Consider the following 16,499-nt stretch of genomic DNA (forward strand, 5'->3'; position numbering starts at 1 on the left):
TATTTATCATGCAGATTACCATATAATTGACATTTGTGTAATATACTTAAGTAGTCAAAAGGAAAGCTTTGCTTATTTCTAAATGTTATCAACTGTTTCAAACACGGCGACAAGCCAGACGAGGCAAAGCATCATGGGAGTAAAGAAAAATAATTGGTGATTACATTGTTAAACGTACATTAAAGTGAAACCTCCTCTAGTGATCACATCTGTCTGGGTCAATTTGATCACTAGAAAAGGATAATGATGATTGATTACTGAACTGAACCGTATAATTGACATTTATATATTTGTAACATGAATATAAAGTAAGTAAGCAACTTCGCTATTTACCGAATGTTACTTACCACGTGTTAGAGTGATGCAAAGTATCATGGGAGTTAAGTTTGTTTGTTTTTCATTAAAAATGACTAGTTTTTTTTTTTTACTAAATGAACCCTGTAAGCGGATGACTTGATCACTATAAGTAAAATATTTGAACAGCATTTAGGTGGGAAGAATTTTAACAACGGCCAAACTATGAGAATAGACCCCAAACTGTAATAAAGCAGGATTACTGTTTGAACCTGTTTGACCTGCTGAACACTTCAAACAGCGTCTGCTGCTCAAGTTTGTTTTCTGTATCACCGGGACGAGGTCAACGATCAAAAGAAATGCAAACAGCATTTTCCTCTTTTCCTCCTGGACCAAGTGGTAAATGGCAACAGCAGGAGGCCAAACAGAGAGGGGGGTCACACTGAGGACTAATGAGGTGGCTCGTTATATTATGCTGCCAAAGACAACAGGGAGGCTGATTTCAGGAGCAGGAGGCGTTCAGGTCACAGCGAACTCTTCTTCCTTCACAGCGCTTCAGTCAGGAGGAAACAAACTGATATGGGAGTGTTTTCAGGAAGGAGGCGTGGCCAGAGATAACATGGGAAGCCAAAACTGGAGTCAGAAACGTGTCAGCCACCTCAACAAGGAGTAGTGGAACACTTTCCTATAGTATTGTTGTGTTTACAATAAACATTGGAAATAGTATTTCAGCACATTCTCATTGTATTTCGTGCTTGTTAACATTTTCAAAATGAATCGGTCTGCCTTTTTCACCCAGACTTTTATTAATAACATTGGTATTTTTTTCCTACTAATTAATACAAAAAATTGTCCAATTAATGAATACATTTTACCTATTTATTCTTTCTATTTTTGTGTATATTCATTTATTTTCACATTAACCTGCATATTATGTGATGGTTCAGGCTTTTGTTTCTATATTCCTTTCTTTGTTATTTTATTGATTTAGTCATTGAATAATTTCAATATTATAATGGCAGGTTTAGTCCTCCATACACACTGGCTTTTCAAGCTCTGTCCGATTTAAGAATCAAATCTGAAAAACAGCCCGTATTGATTACTAATAATGTATTGGAGCTATATGGACTGAACAGAGTTACTTAATATGTTGCTAATGTAGTTTTAAAAGGTAAATATTTGTGATGCTTTTAAATTGGATTCAAATTTGAATTAATTGTTCTCTGTTAATGGAAGTTACGTGCATCATGGACCTGTTAAATCATTAGACTTAGACACAGACATGATTAAATTCTAGTCATTTGGCTCATCTACAAAGCGTCCAGCATCCCACACCAGCAGCTAGCCATCCCCGTGTGAGCACACACAAGCAAAGGAAGCGTTCTACAGCAGTCAGAGAGACGGGCTGCCAGGGTTCACCTCTCTGATTGGCTCAGAGTGAGGGGCGGAGCCTTGCAGGTCAGCAACGGGTAGCTTGGGTTCTGTCATTTTCTGCAGACTGTGACTTTGACTCGTCTGTTCAGAGTCACTGCTCTGCTCTGTTGTATCTGCTTCAGGGCTCTGCGGGGGTTTGGTGCTCTGCTGCTGGACTGTTTTACTGTCCAGACTCTGCTTCTGCTGGAGGGACAGCAGGTAGGCCTGCTCCTGCTGCAGCTGCATCTGGAGCTTCTGGGCTTGGCGCTGCTCCTCAAGCTCCCGCCATTTATACTCCTGAGTACAGGAAGGGATATGTTGGGCAAGTTGCACTGTTGTTTTTTATTATTATTTATTCCGTTCAGTTGTGGGATCCCCGAACATTCATACCTACTGCAAATCCACCTGATCTTCATGTGAGAAATAGCTATGAAAACATGTTCTTCTTTCTGCAAGGTTCAGCATTACAGCTCGTTTTCCAAACGTCTGATGTGGTCAACTGTAAGCCTCATCATGAGCTGCAGAGCCTGACTGCAGCTACGGGACTGTATGGAAATCATTAGGGAGGGAGGGTCGTGTGTGGTTTCTTTTTTGTGGGACATCTCAGATTTGTAATTTATTTCATCCTTGTGAATCTTTGCGATTTACTGTGAAAAAAGCTAGAACAGTTACATCAATAGAAGTGAAAACAGGCCTTTTTTGTACGGAAGACTATAAGTGCCAACGCGTGCCATAGGAGGAAACAAAACACTGAAAGTTCAACCTTAAGCTCGTCATTTGGGCATAAATCTCAATGGTCTTCTTTTCTTCATGCTTGGTCTAAGACTCAATGATCAAAATCATGAACACATCAGGGCCTTTTCTTCTCGTGGATCCAATATTTCAGCTTTGAGTTACAGTCGATGTGTTTTGTTTTTGATCGTTTCTTAGAAATGTTACATTATTTCTCTAGAGAGCCATTTCTCCACTCGCTCAAGTTAAAAAAGTCCCAACTACATATTAATAACCTGTTTTTTTATATAATGCATAAAGTTTGACCCCCTAAAACAAACGAAACAAACCGCAAGCTTGAGTCCAGAGAGTCCAACTGCACATCTGTTAAAGCCGTTAACTTAGGTTAAAGTCAAACCACTGAACCATTTAAAGAGTAATGATTTTTATGACTTTTGATTCTTGTGCTCTGCCAGAAGCCACATCTTAAATAGTAAGCGCTTGTTAAAGGAGATGTATGAGATCTTCTTGTTTTTTTCTTGTCTGGTCTAAATCAGCTTTAACGGTTTCCAAGTGTGAAAGCCAATCATGATGTAAAGGAAACTTGTTTTTGTCATGCTAAAGATGAAGCCCGGGATGAAGTGATGAGTGGAGCCTGGAAACGGGGATATGAGTGGTCATATCCTGTCATTATTTCAGTATCCTTTCGCCCCCCAGGGGAGCAGGATCCGTTAAAATGAAAAACATCAAATCATATAAACATCTGGGAGAACAACAGGGGAAACCCTCTCTTCCAGTTGGATGACTTGTTTCCTCGTGACAACATCGCCGTCAATAACGGTCCTGTTAAACATCCCGATCTCCCCTGAAATAACCCTGAGAATACTCTTTAAACCTCAACCGTTTACTGCTCTCCGCAGATCTACAAAAGTCATGAGTTAGTACCGTTCAGTTCACATTGGAAGGAAAAGTCAATCAGGAATAATAAGTACCTAGGTTTTGAATCTTAACGGTCAGGAAACTTTAAAAAAACAAACTCTTGGGTCACAGAAACTGATGGAAACAACATGAAGGAAATATTGAAGAATTAGAGAGCTGAGAGAGAAAGAAACAGAAGGAAGGAGAGGAGAATCTGGTGCAGTACTCAGAAAGAACCAAACTATGAAAGGGATGTAGACTCACCAGCAGCATGGCCTGTTCATGGAGCAGCTGCTGCTGCAGGATCTCCAGGTGCCTCTGCTCCTCCTCCAACTGACGGCGGATGTACTCCTGTCAATCAAACACAGTCACATTAGAGACCAGACCAGACTATGTGGAGAAACCAGAGACTGTCTGTGGTCCCCCAGAGGTCTAGATAGTAGCTCACATTAGTCCAGAGACCAGACCAGACTATGTGGAGAAACCAGAGACTGTCTGTGGTCCCCCAGAGGTCTAGATAGTAGCTCACATTAGTCCAGAGACCAGACCAGACTATGTGGAGAAACCAGAGACTGTCTGTGGTCCCCCAGAGGTCTAGATAGTAGCTCACATTAGTCCAGAGACCAGACCAGACTATGTGGAGAAACCAGAGACTGTCTGTGGTCCCCCAGAGGTCTAGATAGTAGCTCACATTAGTCCAGAGACCAGACCAGACCATGTGGAGAAACCAGAGACTGTCTGTGGTCCAAACAACAAGGTCTCTGCTGTATTTATGTCTAGATGACCTTATTTGGAGTGTTGATGGAGCAGCTACAATGTTAGCATAGCCTAGCACCCACCAACCAAACTCCATTCAGAAAACAAGCATTTTAAAAGTAGTTAGCTTGTCATCTTACAGACAGAATGAACAAAGCATGACTTTAGACTTTTTACTGATCACCATCATTATGAGTTATTTCAACATCCTTTTTATCTGGTTATTGATATAAATTCACAACTAAATAGTGTATTTTGGGTTCACCCAGCTGAAGTAAACCAGCCGACATGTCTTGCTAGATACAGTGAATATAGTTTGGTGAAATCCCCCCCCCCCCCCCCGTGTTTTTCTCTGCTCCTACCTGTTCTCGGTCGGCCCTCCTCTTCTCCTCCTCGACCCTCCGGCGCTCTTCCTCCTCTTTGCGGCGTCGCTCCATCTCCTCGACGCGTCTCTTCTCCTCTTGCTCACGTCGACGCTGCTCACGCTCCTGCTGCCTCCTCATCTCGCGCTCCCGCCGTTGTTGCTGAAATGTATCAAGGTTTTCTAGTTTGGAATTCGTTCTTTGGTCTTTTAATAACTGCTTACTGCATTTTATGCAATTCTACAGTTGTATTATATAGGATTTACATTTTTATTTTTTTATCATTTATAATGTTTATATTAGTTACAATTGTTTTCATTACAGTGGAAAGCGATTATAGTGATCACAGTTACAATAACTAAATGCGTATGAGGATCAACAACCAGAACCATTCCATTATAAATAAATCATTTGCATATAGTAATCAACTAGTCTGTTTACAGTGTTCATTTGGGGTATTTCCATAAATGAAAACATGCATAAAAATGTATATATTTTATTTTGATATTAGGCAATGATGACAGCTCATTACCATTACTAATACTGAATTTAGAAACATCACAAATTGTTTTAGGCTACAGCCATATTATAATCTTAACTACAGTAAGCAACATTGGAGAGGTTTAAGGTGGACCAGCACTATTCTCCTTTCAGTGACAAGCTGCCCCTCTGAGTCTCTGAGCTTTTTTTATCTTTAATATTTCTTTGAACTGTGTAACTGACAGCAGGTTAAACAGTTAATTATTAATATCTACTTCAAACTCTGCTGTTTGTATCAGGAAAACACAAGGTTGAATATCTTCAAAGTTATTGTTAGATCTCTAATGGTATTATTAAGTACTAGTATCAGTACTCGTTATTCGCAAGAACTGAAATGTAAGTACTTGTACTTGGTGCATCCCATATGTAGAGGCTTCAGATTCTGGTGCATACACTGCTTCTGTCATTTACCTTTCTGTTCCCACAACAATATACAGATTGGTGATTAATCCACAGCTACAGTAATTTATCTGATTCAAATTTGTAATTGTTATTTTTTTAATTGTCCTTTCTGATATTCTGACAAAGATGTCTTCTATCTGTGAGGCAATACAAATGTGTTTCTTGACTAAATGTAAGATAAAGTGATTTTCAGGATTATATCATGCATCTCATTCATTTTAGCCAGGATCATAGTGAAATACTCATCATTTAAACCCATTCTAAAGCCGTCCTTTAGCTTGGACTGCTTGATTTAGAACTGACTGAGTGAAAACGATGTGCCGTGACTTGTACGAGGTTTCCACCTCGGTAGGAACCAAACCTCAACGCTATGAAGTCATTTCTGAGGGTCGTGTGCTGCTCACCTCCTCCAGCCGCCTCCTCTGCTCCTTCTGCTGCTCAATGCGTTTCTGCCTCTCGGCCAGTAGTTGGCGCTTATACTCCTCCTGCTCACGGAGCTGCTGCTCCTGGAGGAGCTGCTGGCGGCGCAGCGCCTCCGAGCGCTCCTTGTTCTCCTGCTGCAGCCGGATGAAGTCGCGGCGCAAAGTGGACTCACCCGGCACGTTGACGATGGAGCTGCAGGGAGGAGGCGGTATCCCACATGTTAAAGTCACATTTATGTAAAGTTAGAAAATCACAAGAACATCAGGAAGCTGTTGTTGAGCTCCGTCTCCCAACACACACACACACACACTTTTTTCTGTTGCTATGACGATTACATGGCAGCGGTTTCCCTTTTGTACAGGGAGAAGTTATCATGCTTAGCTTGTTCACAGTGCAGCCTGACCACACAGATGTAGTGGTTTGCAGGCACGGAGAGAGAGAGAGAGAGAGAGAAGGAGAGAGAGAGAGAGAGAGAGAGAGAGAGAGAGAGAGAGAAGGAGAGAGAGAGAGAGAGAGAGAGAGAGAGAGAGAATGTGATAACATATTCTTACTAGGCCTGTCACGATAACCAGGAGTCACCAGCAGACAACACAGACAACAAGGTCGAGAGAGACAAGGGTGAAGCTCCTCAGCGAGAAGTTTTATATATATTAAAAAAAGGCGTTTAGTTGCTATTGTTTTCTAACAAATGCAACATACCAGGTCATCCAGGTTGAGTGGTTCACCGTTGCCATGACTACGGTTGCCATGGTTACGGTCGCCATGGTTACGGTTGCCACGGTAACCATTGCCATGGTTGCCGTTGCCATGGTTCTGTATTAGTTGCTATTGCTTTCGAACAAATGCAACCATTCAGGTTGAGTGGTTCACCGCGGTCATTCTGTTTGAAACCGGAGTGTTTCCACACGCCAGCTGTAGCGTTTGGCTTTGAAACCAGTTCCATCTTTTTAAAACTCCAAATCTCAACTAGCGTGTTTGCTACTAGCAGGGCTCCGATGCTACACGCTACACCAGGGGTCCGTCTCCCCACACAGAGACTGTGTGCTGACAGGTAACTGACACAACACGTGACGAGGGCTAGAGGGTGATGCACCGGAGTGAAAACTCTCTGGTGGTGAGACGCAAGGAAAAATGTAAATTATCGCGGCTGGCAAAGTTACCGAGCTCATTAAAAGTTATCATGCGATTAACTGATTTATTGCTTATCGCGACAGTCCTAATTCTTACCTCGGTTCTCCTTCTTGCTCAGATGCCTCTTCCTCCTCTTCTTCACTGCCGCTGTATTCATACTCCGTCTCATCTGACGACAGCAAGAAAAGAGAATAAGAACAGCTGTTAAGTAACAATCTTTAAACTCGTGACTCTGAACCAAAACCTGCCGGCAGGTTTGAAAAGAAAAGGCAAATATTATAACATTTATCATAACCAGTATTGGTTAAAACAGAAATTAATGTCAGACTTTCAAATTTCCAACTCTGTATGACAAACACTTCCATCGGGAAAATTACTAAATCTATATATCGTATGTTTGATTTAAAAACTTGTCAAAAATAAACCATTTGCAGTAACCAGATTCTGTTAAAGATCCTCAAATGAACTGTGGACTTGCATGGACTCATGGGGACTCACCCTTCTCGCCCCTCTTCTTCTTGGTGCGGTCGATGTGGTCTTTGAGCTGGATGCGGACCTGCCTCTCGTTGGGCTGGTCCCGGATGAAGGGGTGTTTGAGCAGCTGCTCGGTGGGCGGACGCTGAGTGTAGTTCTTCACCAGGCAGCCCTCGATGAAGCTGAAGAACTTCTTCGACCTGTTGGGTGAAAGTCAGACGTGACGCCTCTGGGACAGACTTCAGACCGAGAGGATTCGGGTTGAGAACTAAAGCTCACCATTTTTTGGACTTGAGTCGAGGAGGAGGGTTTCTGGGGATGAGGAAGAGGGCTCTCATTGGATGCATGTCACATAGAGCTGGACACAAGAGACGGGAGAGAAAACATACATGTCATCATGTATGCTAATATAGAGTCAGTCAGTAGTGAGCATGCTTTCAGTGTTAGAAATGTAATGTCCTGTCAGATTAACAACACTCATGTGAAATATTAAACATCCCTCTTTTACTAATAAATCTATCATCTTTAGTCCTGTTTGCAGCAGTAACAAAAAACTATAAAACAATAAAACATTATTTATTTAAAAAAATGGTCTATGTTACTATTTCAATGATTTTATAATATGAAATATATTATTTCTTTATTTTTTTTAATTTCAATGATAAGATATCTAAAGCTAATAGTGAATGTGATGTGTACTCACGGGGAGCTCCCTCAGCCATCTCTATGGCCGTGATGCCACAGGACCACAGGTCACTCTGAAGGACACAACACACAAAGAAGTTCCTCTCAGTTGCTCTCTTCCATTTCTGAGCAGCTTTGGAAGAATCACATCTAACATTTGGTCAGCTGGTTGAACACACAGCCACTCCTATGGCGTCTGGGTATCTCATGATTTGAATTTGAATAAGCTTTAATGTCCCTCAAGGGGCAATTCAGTGCACAACAGTGGCCAGCACAACAAACACACCAGACAAACACACAAAGCAATAGTAAATAAATAGAAGTACATCATAAAAATAAAACACATGATGGATTCTGGATTCAGAACGTGAGGCTACCAAAGCCCTAATAAAGGTGGTGTGGCAAATTAAGCGTGCAAAAGATGAATCAGTTATTTTAGATTCGATTTTAAAATCTACATCAACTAATTCCAGTAATTTTAAGGAAAAGGGAGACATTTACTCACTAAATAAGACCTTTTTACTGAAGAGATTTCAGTATTTCTCAATGAGTTCAAAACTTACAAGTTCAAGTTTCTCAACAACTCAACAAACAAACAAAACTATTTTGTGTGATTCTTTTGATAAAGCTTGAAACATTTTTTCAGTAGATAATTCTTTTCATCTTTAATAACAAATGTTTGAAAGTTGTCAATCAATTAAGAATCTTAGATGATAAGAATCTTAATTCACACAAGAATTAATGTTTCCGCTCCCCTAATGTAATAAATTATAATAAAAAACCTTAACTATGTGTCTGTAGTTAATGTGTTATTTGGCTGCACTGACCATTTCATTGTGTACAGATAAGTAGAGGCTTCAGATATTCACAGAGTTACAACATTGTAACCCTGAAAGGTCAGAAACACAGTTAACACATCAAACCTGTCTGGGTGGACCCGGATGAACCGGTTCAAACTAGTGCTTTGAATTTCATTTCATTTCGTTTACAGATTTGTCACTTTCCCTTTTAGAAATGCATATATTGTATAGCAGCAGATGCAGCTCCTCACCCTGTAGTCGTAGGTAGCATCTGGGTTTTCATCACAAGCGATGACCTCTGGAGCCATCCAATAGGGCGTCCCGATGAAGGTGTTCCTTCGACCCACCGTCCGGTCCAACTGAGCGCTCACACCAAAGTCCACTGGGAAATTAAAAAGGTCACATAAATGATTATTGGTTCAAACAACTTACCGCTCATTAACAGCCTTGTTAATATAAAACGCTGAGAACCAAAGAGTGAATTATAAATGTCCATCAGCCCCTGAGCTTCTTCAGTCCGCTCTGTACGGAGACTAAACATGTCATTAAAAAGAAATAGATAGAAATAAGTGAGAATGACAGAAAAAATACATGAATATGCTCAGAAATAGAAATAAAATAACATAATGAAATGTAATGTAAAAAAGAATAAATTGGGGAAAAAAGGTTCATTTTAACCTGCACATGTATTTGATGACTACAGTGTTATTGTGGCCACAGTGGAGACATGTGGTTTATTCTGTGTCACAGGACAGCAATAATCAAGGTCCCAAATCGGATTACATATAGTTATCTAATCATAGATTGTAGAGAAATAAAAAGAGACTGAGGAGAGTCAAATTCCAAAAACAACAATAATAAAAAGGCCTGTAAATAACATAACATTGCAACTGGACAAAGATTAAGTCTTGTTTGATTGGCACCAATGTTTCTATACTTCACGTTCAAGTATTTTTGCATCACAATTTCTTTCAGGACTTTCTCAAAGTATAGAACAAGAACTTGATATTAGCATTAAGTGGAGGCGAACAAGTCTTTTCCACAGTGATGATGGAAGCTAATGAGCAAGGCATTTCACTTCTTCCTCAACTCTGCTGAGAGCTGCACATGCTCAGTACCGATCAGGAAGCCGTTAGCAGAGACCTTAGCTGCTAGGAAAATATTTTACACTTGAAATTTGTCAAATGAAATAACATTCCATGACGTTTATTCTCTGCATGAATTTGCTGATGAAGAGTTAAACGTGAGGTTTCGATTTCACATCGATACACATTTAGTAGAATACAGCTGTTGAAATAAATACATTTGTCAATAATGAGCATTTGCAACATGATGATGAAAAGATAGCTGACGAGGATTCCCATGACTGGATGACATGCAACATGACAGCGTGGTAATGAAGAGGCTGTAGTCGGCAGCACGGTGCTGACTCAGCCTTCCAGACTCGGCCCGGGCTGCGCTCCAGCTCTACGCACTCTTTCAACCTGACAAACTCCACACGTACCCAGCTTGACTTCAGCGTTCTCAGTCAGCAGTACGTTCTGTCCCTTGATGTCACGGTGGATGACGTGATGAGCATGCAGGTGAGCCAATCCCTGCAGAGACACAAGAACAACAACGACTTCCATGAGGAACATGGAAGCAACCGCAGCGACGCTGTGCTGTCTGCCGGTCACTGGGGATGAGGAGGTCTCCTCTACTGTGGACCTGACTCACCCTGAGGATCTCCCTGGAGATGTAGGCGATCCAGTCCTCCTTCAGTGTGTTGCCTTTGGTGTTTTTGACCAGGTCTGTGATGGAACCGGCTCCACAGAACTCCATCACCAGCTGGAGGAGAGAGCGGAGACACTGAGAAGACTGGACATCCATCATCACTCTGAGAGTTAGAGCTTAGATCAGGACCAAACTATCAGTTCTGTCTGAGCCTGGACCGACCCATTACCTGGAACTATGAGCCCGAGCCTGATTTTAACACGACAATGTTTTAATATTTGGGCCGTTATAACTGAGGTTTCAACACACACACACACACACACACACACACACACACACACACACACACACACACACACACACACACACACACACACACACACACACACACACACACACACACACACACACACACACACACACACACACACACACACACACACACACACACACACACACACACACACACACACGCCGGTGTGCTGCATGCGACACGTTGCTGCTCGGGAGGAGAAAGGAAACTCCACTGAGAGTTCAGAACATCTGCTGACGGAGCGACAAGCAGCCCTTTAGCATCAATAAAACACGACGCTGTCATTGTGAGTGCAGCTACAGTCTCCTGCTTTGATCTGGACTGAAACATAGAAAGATCTGGTGAATAGGCTGATGGGAAATGTGATATTATAAATATGAATTATATTTATTAATAATTATTCATATTAATAATACATTAACATAAATGGAAATTAGCTTCAACAAAAACATTGATATAGGAATGCAGGATGCAAATTAAATAACGTAGCTAGCTAGAGTATTCATACATTGTGATATATATATACGTACACACAAATAGCTTTAATTAATGTATCTTTGGTCTACAATGTTTCTGCCCGAGCCATTGTTATGATATATATTAATATATAAGATAAAAAGAAGCTGGTGCCAACAAGAAACATTTGGTGCTTTGCCTGATAAATAACTCAATCATTTATAAAAAAAATGGCACAAAGCCTGTGGTGCATCGTGTCTTACATGTCGACACGAGGGTGCATGTTTATTCTAGCAGACAGTCTAATGATGTAGAACAGGAGAAGATGACACAACACATCCCGTCTGAAGACACAGGGAAGCTTGAGGAGGCAGGATCCTCCAGTCCTGGTGCTGTGATCTGATCTCCTCTGCAGGTCAGGACGGCAGGTAATCCTGCCAGCAGCTGGGAATCTCTCCTGCTGTGTGTTTGCCTTCCTCTCCCCTCTTTCATCAACTCTCTGCTTTGTGTGTTTCAATCGTCTTGTTTAGCTTTGACTTGTTGTGTTTGAGGACCAAATGCTTATGTTATATTATATTATACTATTAAATCCCCAGGTTAATATGTTTCACATTCAGGACAAAACTTTAAAAACAGATGTATTATTACGTTTTTCTCAGATCTCTTGACTTTTACACCATATTTATTGTTGCACCAAGATTAATTGATTGTACGTGCACACCTACTTGGCAATACAACAGTTTGTGTTTTTCCTGTTTGCATGTATAATGTGTGCAGGCATGTGAACTCTGCTTACGGACCCAATGAACCAGACCAAACCCTTATCTGGACTTGTTGAGTGCTGGTCTGTAAAGTCTCTTGAGCCTGCAGTCACTGCTGTCAGAGAAGAATGACTTGCTAAAAATAACACAGTAGGATTTGGCTGATACAGCGGAATTCATTCCTTCCTCATTCCATCCCAGGTTTCAGGAACACAATAAAACTCATTATTGAAGTTACTTCTCCATTAAAAACCCTGGTTAAATCCACTTCAAGCAAGAACTAGAAGAAAGAGGTTTAGTCCAGAAGCTGTCCAGTTTTAAAAAAATGTTCCTGCTTTAATGTTAAAGCAATCTAATTTCTTTCCACTTCGCCGTTTGCCCAGATATAATTTCAGCTTGGTTTGTTTGTTCGTCAGCAGAAATACAGAAAATGGACTGGCCTGATTGGTGGTGGAGTGCAGCATGGGACACGGAAGAAACCATTATTATATTTTGTGGCTTTCTATAGTCATTTTGGATTCAAAATGTTTTTCTTCTAGTTTCACTTTTTTTTCGTTGCTTGTGAATTTTAGTTTCATTGAGCTCTGAAATGTAGTTGAAAAATGGCCCTGCTTGGTGCGAACACACCGTCACACTTCACCATCACTATTCATGGAGGAAATAAAACTCACCCAGAGCTGATCGTCGTGGCCCGGGGGACTTTTCTTGATGAAGGCTCCATAGTAGGTGGCTATGTTTCTGTGGTGGGAGTATTTCTTCAGCATGTTGATTTCCAGCTTAATTTCCTCCTCTTCATCCTAGACGACACAGAGAGAGAGTTAATACCTTCTGGTTACCTGTGAGATGACGAGGAAGCTATTCATTTAGAACAAACAATATATATACTTGTGGTGAGGTTGTTTAAACTGGAGACGCAGAGGAAGGAAGGATGTAAAATCAACACTAAGACACTCTGACGGTAAACAACAGTTACTGTTGAGGACAAAAGGAGGATGACTGGTTGGTACATATAGTCCACAAGCTGAACCAATCAACCAGATTGTTAGAAGGAAGTGGGCCACTTTAAAAGGAACCGGGCCATTATTGAGAGTGACACCTTGTTGAGCAAATCCCTGAGCGGTTCTTGTAGACCCAGGCTCTTTGGTCTGCAGGTGAAAAGAGGTTTTCTGTCCTAGTTTCCATTCCCACGTTGGACAAACCAGAAACATGCTCCAGCTCCAGCTCCATGGAGCTTGCAATGTGCTCCATCCTGTTATAATTTGCTTTTAAGTGCTTGTAAAAATGTAAGCATTCATTTTAAATTGCCTCATAAATAACACTGCAGCATACCAAAAATAAATACACACAGCCCAGCAAAACATTTAATTATCTCATCTGTATCCAGCAAAGCTTTAAAGCCTTAAACACACGCATGAATATTCCGACTAATGTCTCCTCCAGAGTCAATTACATTTTCTTTTACTGCCGATAGATATCATCGACCGTTTGAAAGAACTTCATAAACACACACACACACACACACACACACACACACACACACACACTGCAGTTTGAATGTCTGGAAAATGATTGGCTGTTTAAAGTATCTCCCTTCAAACTGACTTCCTCCCTGTATTTACAAGGCAACCAGGTTCTATAAGCCTCTGAGGTTATTGAGCCGTTGAGGACCAGATCAGATCCTGCTAATTCAATCAAGTACCACTCTTAAATCAATGACAGTAAACAGTGTAATAATAACACCAAACATCTTTGACGTCCAACGTCTCAAATGTGAGGATTTTCATTCTTTATGCACTTGTAATTAGTATCCATGGATTATGAGTCAAACTAAAACAATTCTATGTGTACAGGAAGTGAGCTGAGTCACCGTGACATCACACATTGGTTTGTGGGACGGCTTGAGTTTGGCATTTTAACCATCGCCAACTTGATTGTTGGTCATCTTTATCTTGGTTTTTAGCTAGCTCCATCTTGGGTTTTTGCCACCGCCATCTTGGTTTTTGGCCAACGCCATATGTTTGTTTTGTGTAAACGAGAGGGTGGAGCTAAACAACTGACCGAATGCTATTTGGTGACAAAAATTTTTACAATCAACTTTGATGAAGTGAAAACAAACTATGAAAGAGTTAAAGTTGTAAGAAAAACATGGACAACATTCAGACCAAATGTCGTCGTGGTAGTGACCTGTCAATCACAAGGTAGCCCCGCCCTAAATCATCCCCTGCTTTCTGGTCTGTTTGACTTAATGGACCATCATTGACTAAATAAACATCATGCTGGATTGAAGAAGACTTGAAACTAGAGATTGAGGGCCCTAGTTTCGTAGACTAGGCGTAGTCAGCGCGCAGCGCACCTGCGCCACGCCGACGGGGTGTGTCCGCCTGGACTTTGCAAGTTTCGTGCACCGCGCAGGCTCGCGCAGGCACACCTCCCGTCTCGCCCACCCGCGCAAGTGGGAAAGAGGGAGGAGAAGAAGACGTGAGTGGGAGACGAGGAGGACACGAGGCGTGGACTGGGATTACGGTACATGACGGTATACCGGTACTAATTTGGTACCGGGGTACTGAGGCATTTAAAACGGTACTATATTGCATTTGGACGGGACCGGTACTTGCAGTGCCGCCGGTAGCGCCCGCAACAGCGCGGCGAACTCGCCACGTGATGTCACCGCGTTGTAACTACAGCTGAGAGGACGAGGAGCGAGCCGCAGCTTGGGGAGATAAAAAGAAAAAGCAAGCAAGCCGGAGGAAACGGCTAGCAAGTTAGCGAGCAGCGTGGACTGGAGCAACAAACGGAGCAGGAGGAAAGCTTGGAGAGAGAGACGTTGGAGAGGGAGGGAGGGGGAGAGAGAGAGAGAGAGAGAGAGAGAGAGAGAGAGAGAGAGAGAGAGAGAGAGAGAGAGAGAGAGAGAGAGAGAGGGGGGGGGGGGGGGGGGAGCACGGAGAGGAGAATGGCTGCTACAACCGTCACCACGCCACAACTTGCGGACAAACCAGCGCAGCGAAGTGCGATATGGCCGTACTTTAGCTTAAAACAAATGCGCAAGGCGAACAGTTAACGCCGATGCACCACTGTGTAAACGATGTTTAAAACATGCATGGCTAACGGCGGAAACACCTCCGACTTATCCAAACACTTAAAGGCAGGAACACACCGGCCCAACCGTTGGACGTCTGAAGCGTTTGGAGAGGCTCGGACGAGGTCGGGAACACATATGTTTGGTGTGTACAGCTGCGTCGGAAGCTTTCGGAGCCGCGCGGACGTTGTCTGATCAGACTGAGCATCAGTGTTGCCAGGTGAGAAATGTAGGATTATCGTACCAGAGACATAAAATTATCGTATTTTGAGGGAAATTATCGTACACCCGTCATAACCAAAATAACAAGTCTATTGATACGCTGTAGTCACTCTAGTGTTGAATAGCGTCTAACATGTTCACTCATTTTCAGTGCTTCTTCTTCCAGACTGGCTCTGCTTCTTCTTAATTTTTTTATTTTTTTTCTTTCTCACTCATGGGGCGGGCGCAGCGGACTATTCAGCCAATCATAGCCGTTGTTCTGAGGCAAACGCATACACGTCACTCGTAGCTCACATTTAGAAAAGCACGATTGGCTGGAATTTCCAGCCAATCGTGAAACAGATGCCTTCAGATTCACAAAAAAACTCCGACAGACAGTTGCGACAGGCTGATTACAACCACACATTCACGGAATGGTGAAATTATCGTATTTCTGGTCTTTTTTGGGATTATTGATCGTACATCGTACAGAGGGCAAAATTATCGTACAAATACGATAATTATCGTACACCTGGCAACACTGCTGAGCATGGGAAGTCTGAGGAGGTGGGCTGTTGGACGTCTGAGCCATTGGATACTCTGATTGGCGGTGTGCTAGCGAATCAGAGTATCCAATGGCGGTGTGTGGGCGGGGCGGAAATGACGATCCACGACTTCACGACGTATTCGTAAAAGAGAGCACACAACGCGAGTGTCACCCTAGCCAGAGTCATCTTTCCAGAAATGCCAAGTATTTAGTCCACAAAGGTCTTCTCGAGTCGAACGAATACTGAACCAAGACTGTGTGTGCATTGTTTTTATCTGCACTCCGTTCCGTCATTTCCTGTTTTCCTGTTTTGGAGTACTGGCACGAGACTAGCGCCACCCGCTGTTAAGGAGCCTTATTGCATCTCGCGCAAGCGCAGAACGTGCACGCTGCTGTGGTGTCGGAAGCACGTCGAAGCGGTGTGTACAACGCAACTTTTCTGCCGAACGGGTCAGACAAGAGGCAACAGAGTGGGCGGAGAGTGGTCCGATAAGGCAGTTGGACGTCTGGGCGGTGTGTGGGGG

General features: G+C 42.4%; 1 protein-coding gene across 14 annotated transcripts in view; it reads right to left on the bottom strand.

The window, feature by feature from the left end:
• Nucleotides 1-16,499, bottom strand: part of LOC311021768 (mitogen-activated protein kinase kinase kinase kinase 4-like) — a 109,812-nt gene that overhangs the window by 37,671 nt on the left and 55,642 nt on the right. For 9 of the 14 annotated variants that reach the window (XM_084022553.1, XM_084022555.1, XM_084022554.1 and 6 more), the window contains exons 4-15: nucleotides 12,823-12,948; nucleotides 10,625-10,735; nucleotides 10,413-10,503; nucleotides 9,160-9,290; nucleotides 8,128-8,182; nucleotides 7,704-7,782; nucleotides 7,449-7,624; nucleotides 7,047-7,119; nucleotides 5,801-6,011; nucleotides 4,455-4,616; nucleotides 3,601-3,687; nucleotides 1,714-2,004 (exon numbers count right to left, since the gene is read on the bottom strand). In XM_084022553.1, the coding sequence (XP_083878679.1) occupies nucleotides 1,714-2,004; nucleotides 3,601-3,687; nucleotides 4,455-4,616; nucleotides 5,801-6,011; nucleotides 7,047-7,119; nucleotides 7,449-7,624; nucleotides 7,704-7,782; nucleotides 8,128-8,182; nucleotides 9,160-9,290; nucleotides 10,413-10,503; nucleotides 10,625-10,735; nucleotides 12,823-12,948 (1,593 nt within the window). The remainder of the gene's footprint in view (nucleotides 1-1,713; nucleotides 2,005-3,600; nucleotides 3,688-4,454; nucleotides 4,617-5,800; nucleotides 6,012-7,046; nucleotides 7,120-7,448; nucleotides 7,625-7,703; nucleotides 7,783-8,127; nucleotides 8,183-9,159; nucleotides 9,291-10,412; nucleotides 10,504-10,624; nucleotides 10,736-12,822; nucleotides 12,949-16,499) is intronic. The other 5 variants (XM_084022549.1, XM_084022557.1, XM_084022548.1 and 2 more) reach the window with 1 other exon arrangement.

This window comes from Eutrigla gurnardus (assembly GCF_963514095.1).
Source record: "Eutrigla gurnardus genome assembly, chromosome: 12".
Taxonomy (NCBI): domain Eukaryota; kingdom Metazoa; phylum Chordata; class Actinopteri; order Perciformes; family Triglidae; genus Eutrigla; species Eutrigla gurnardus.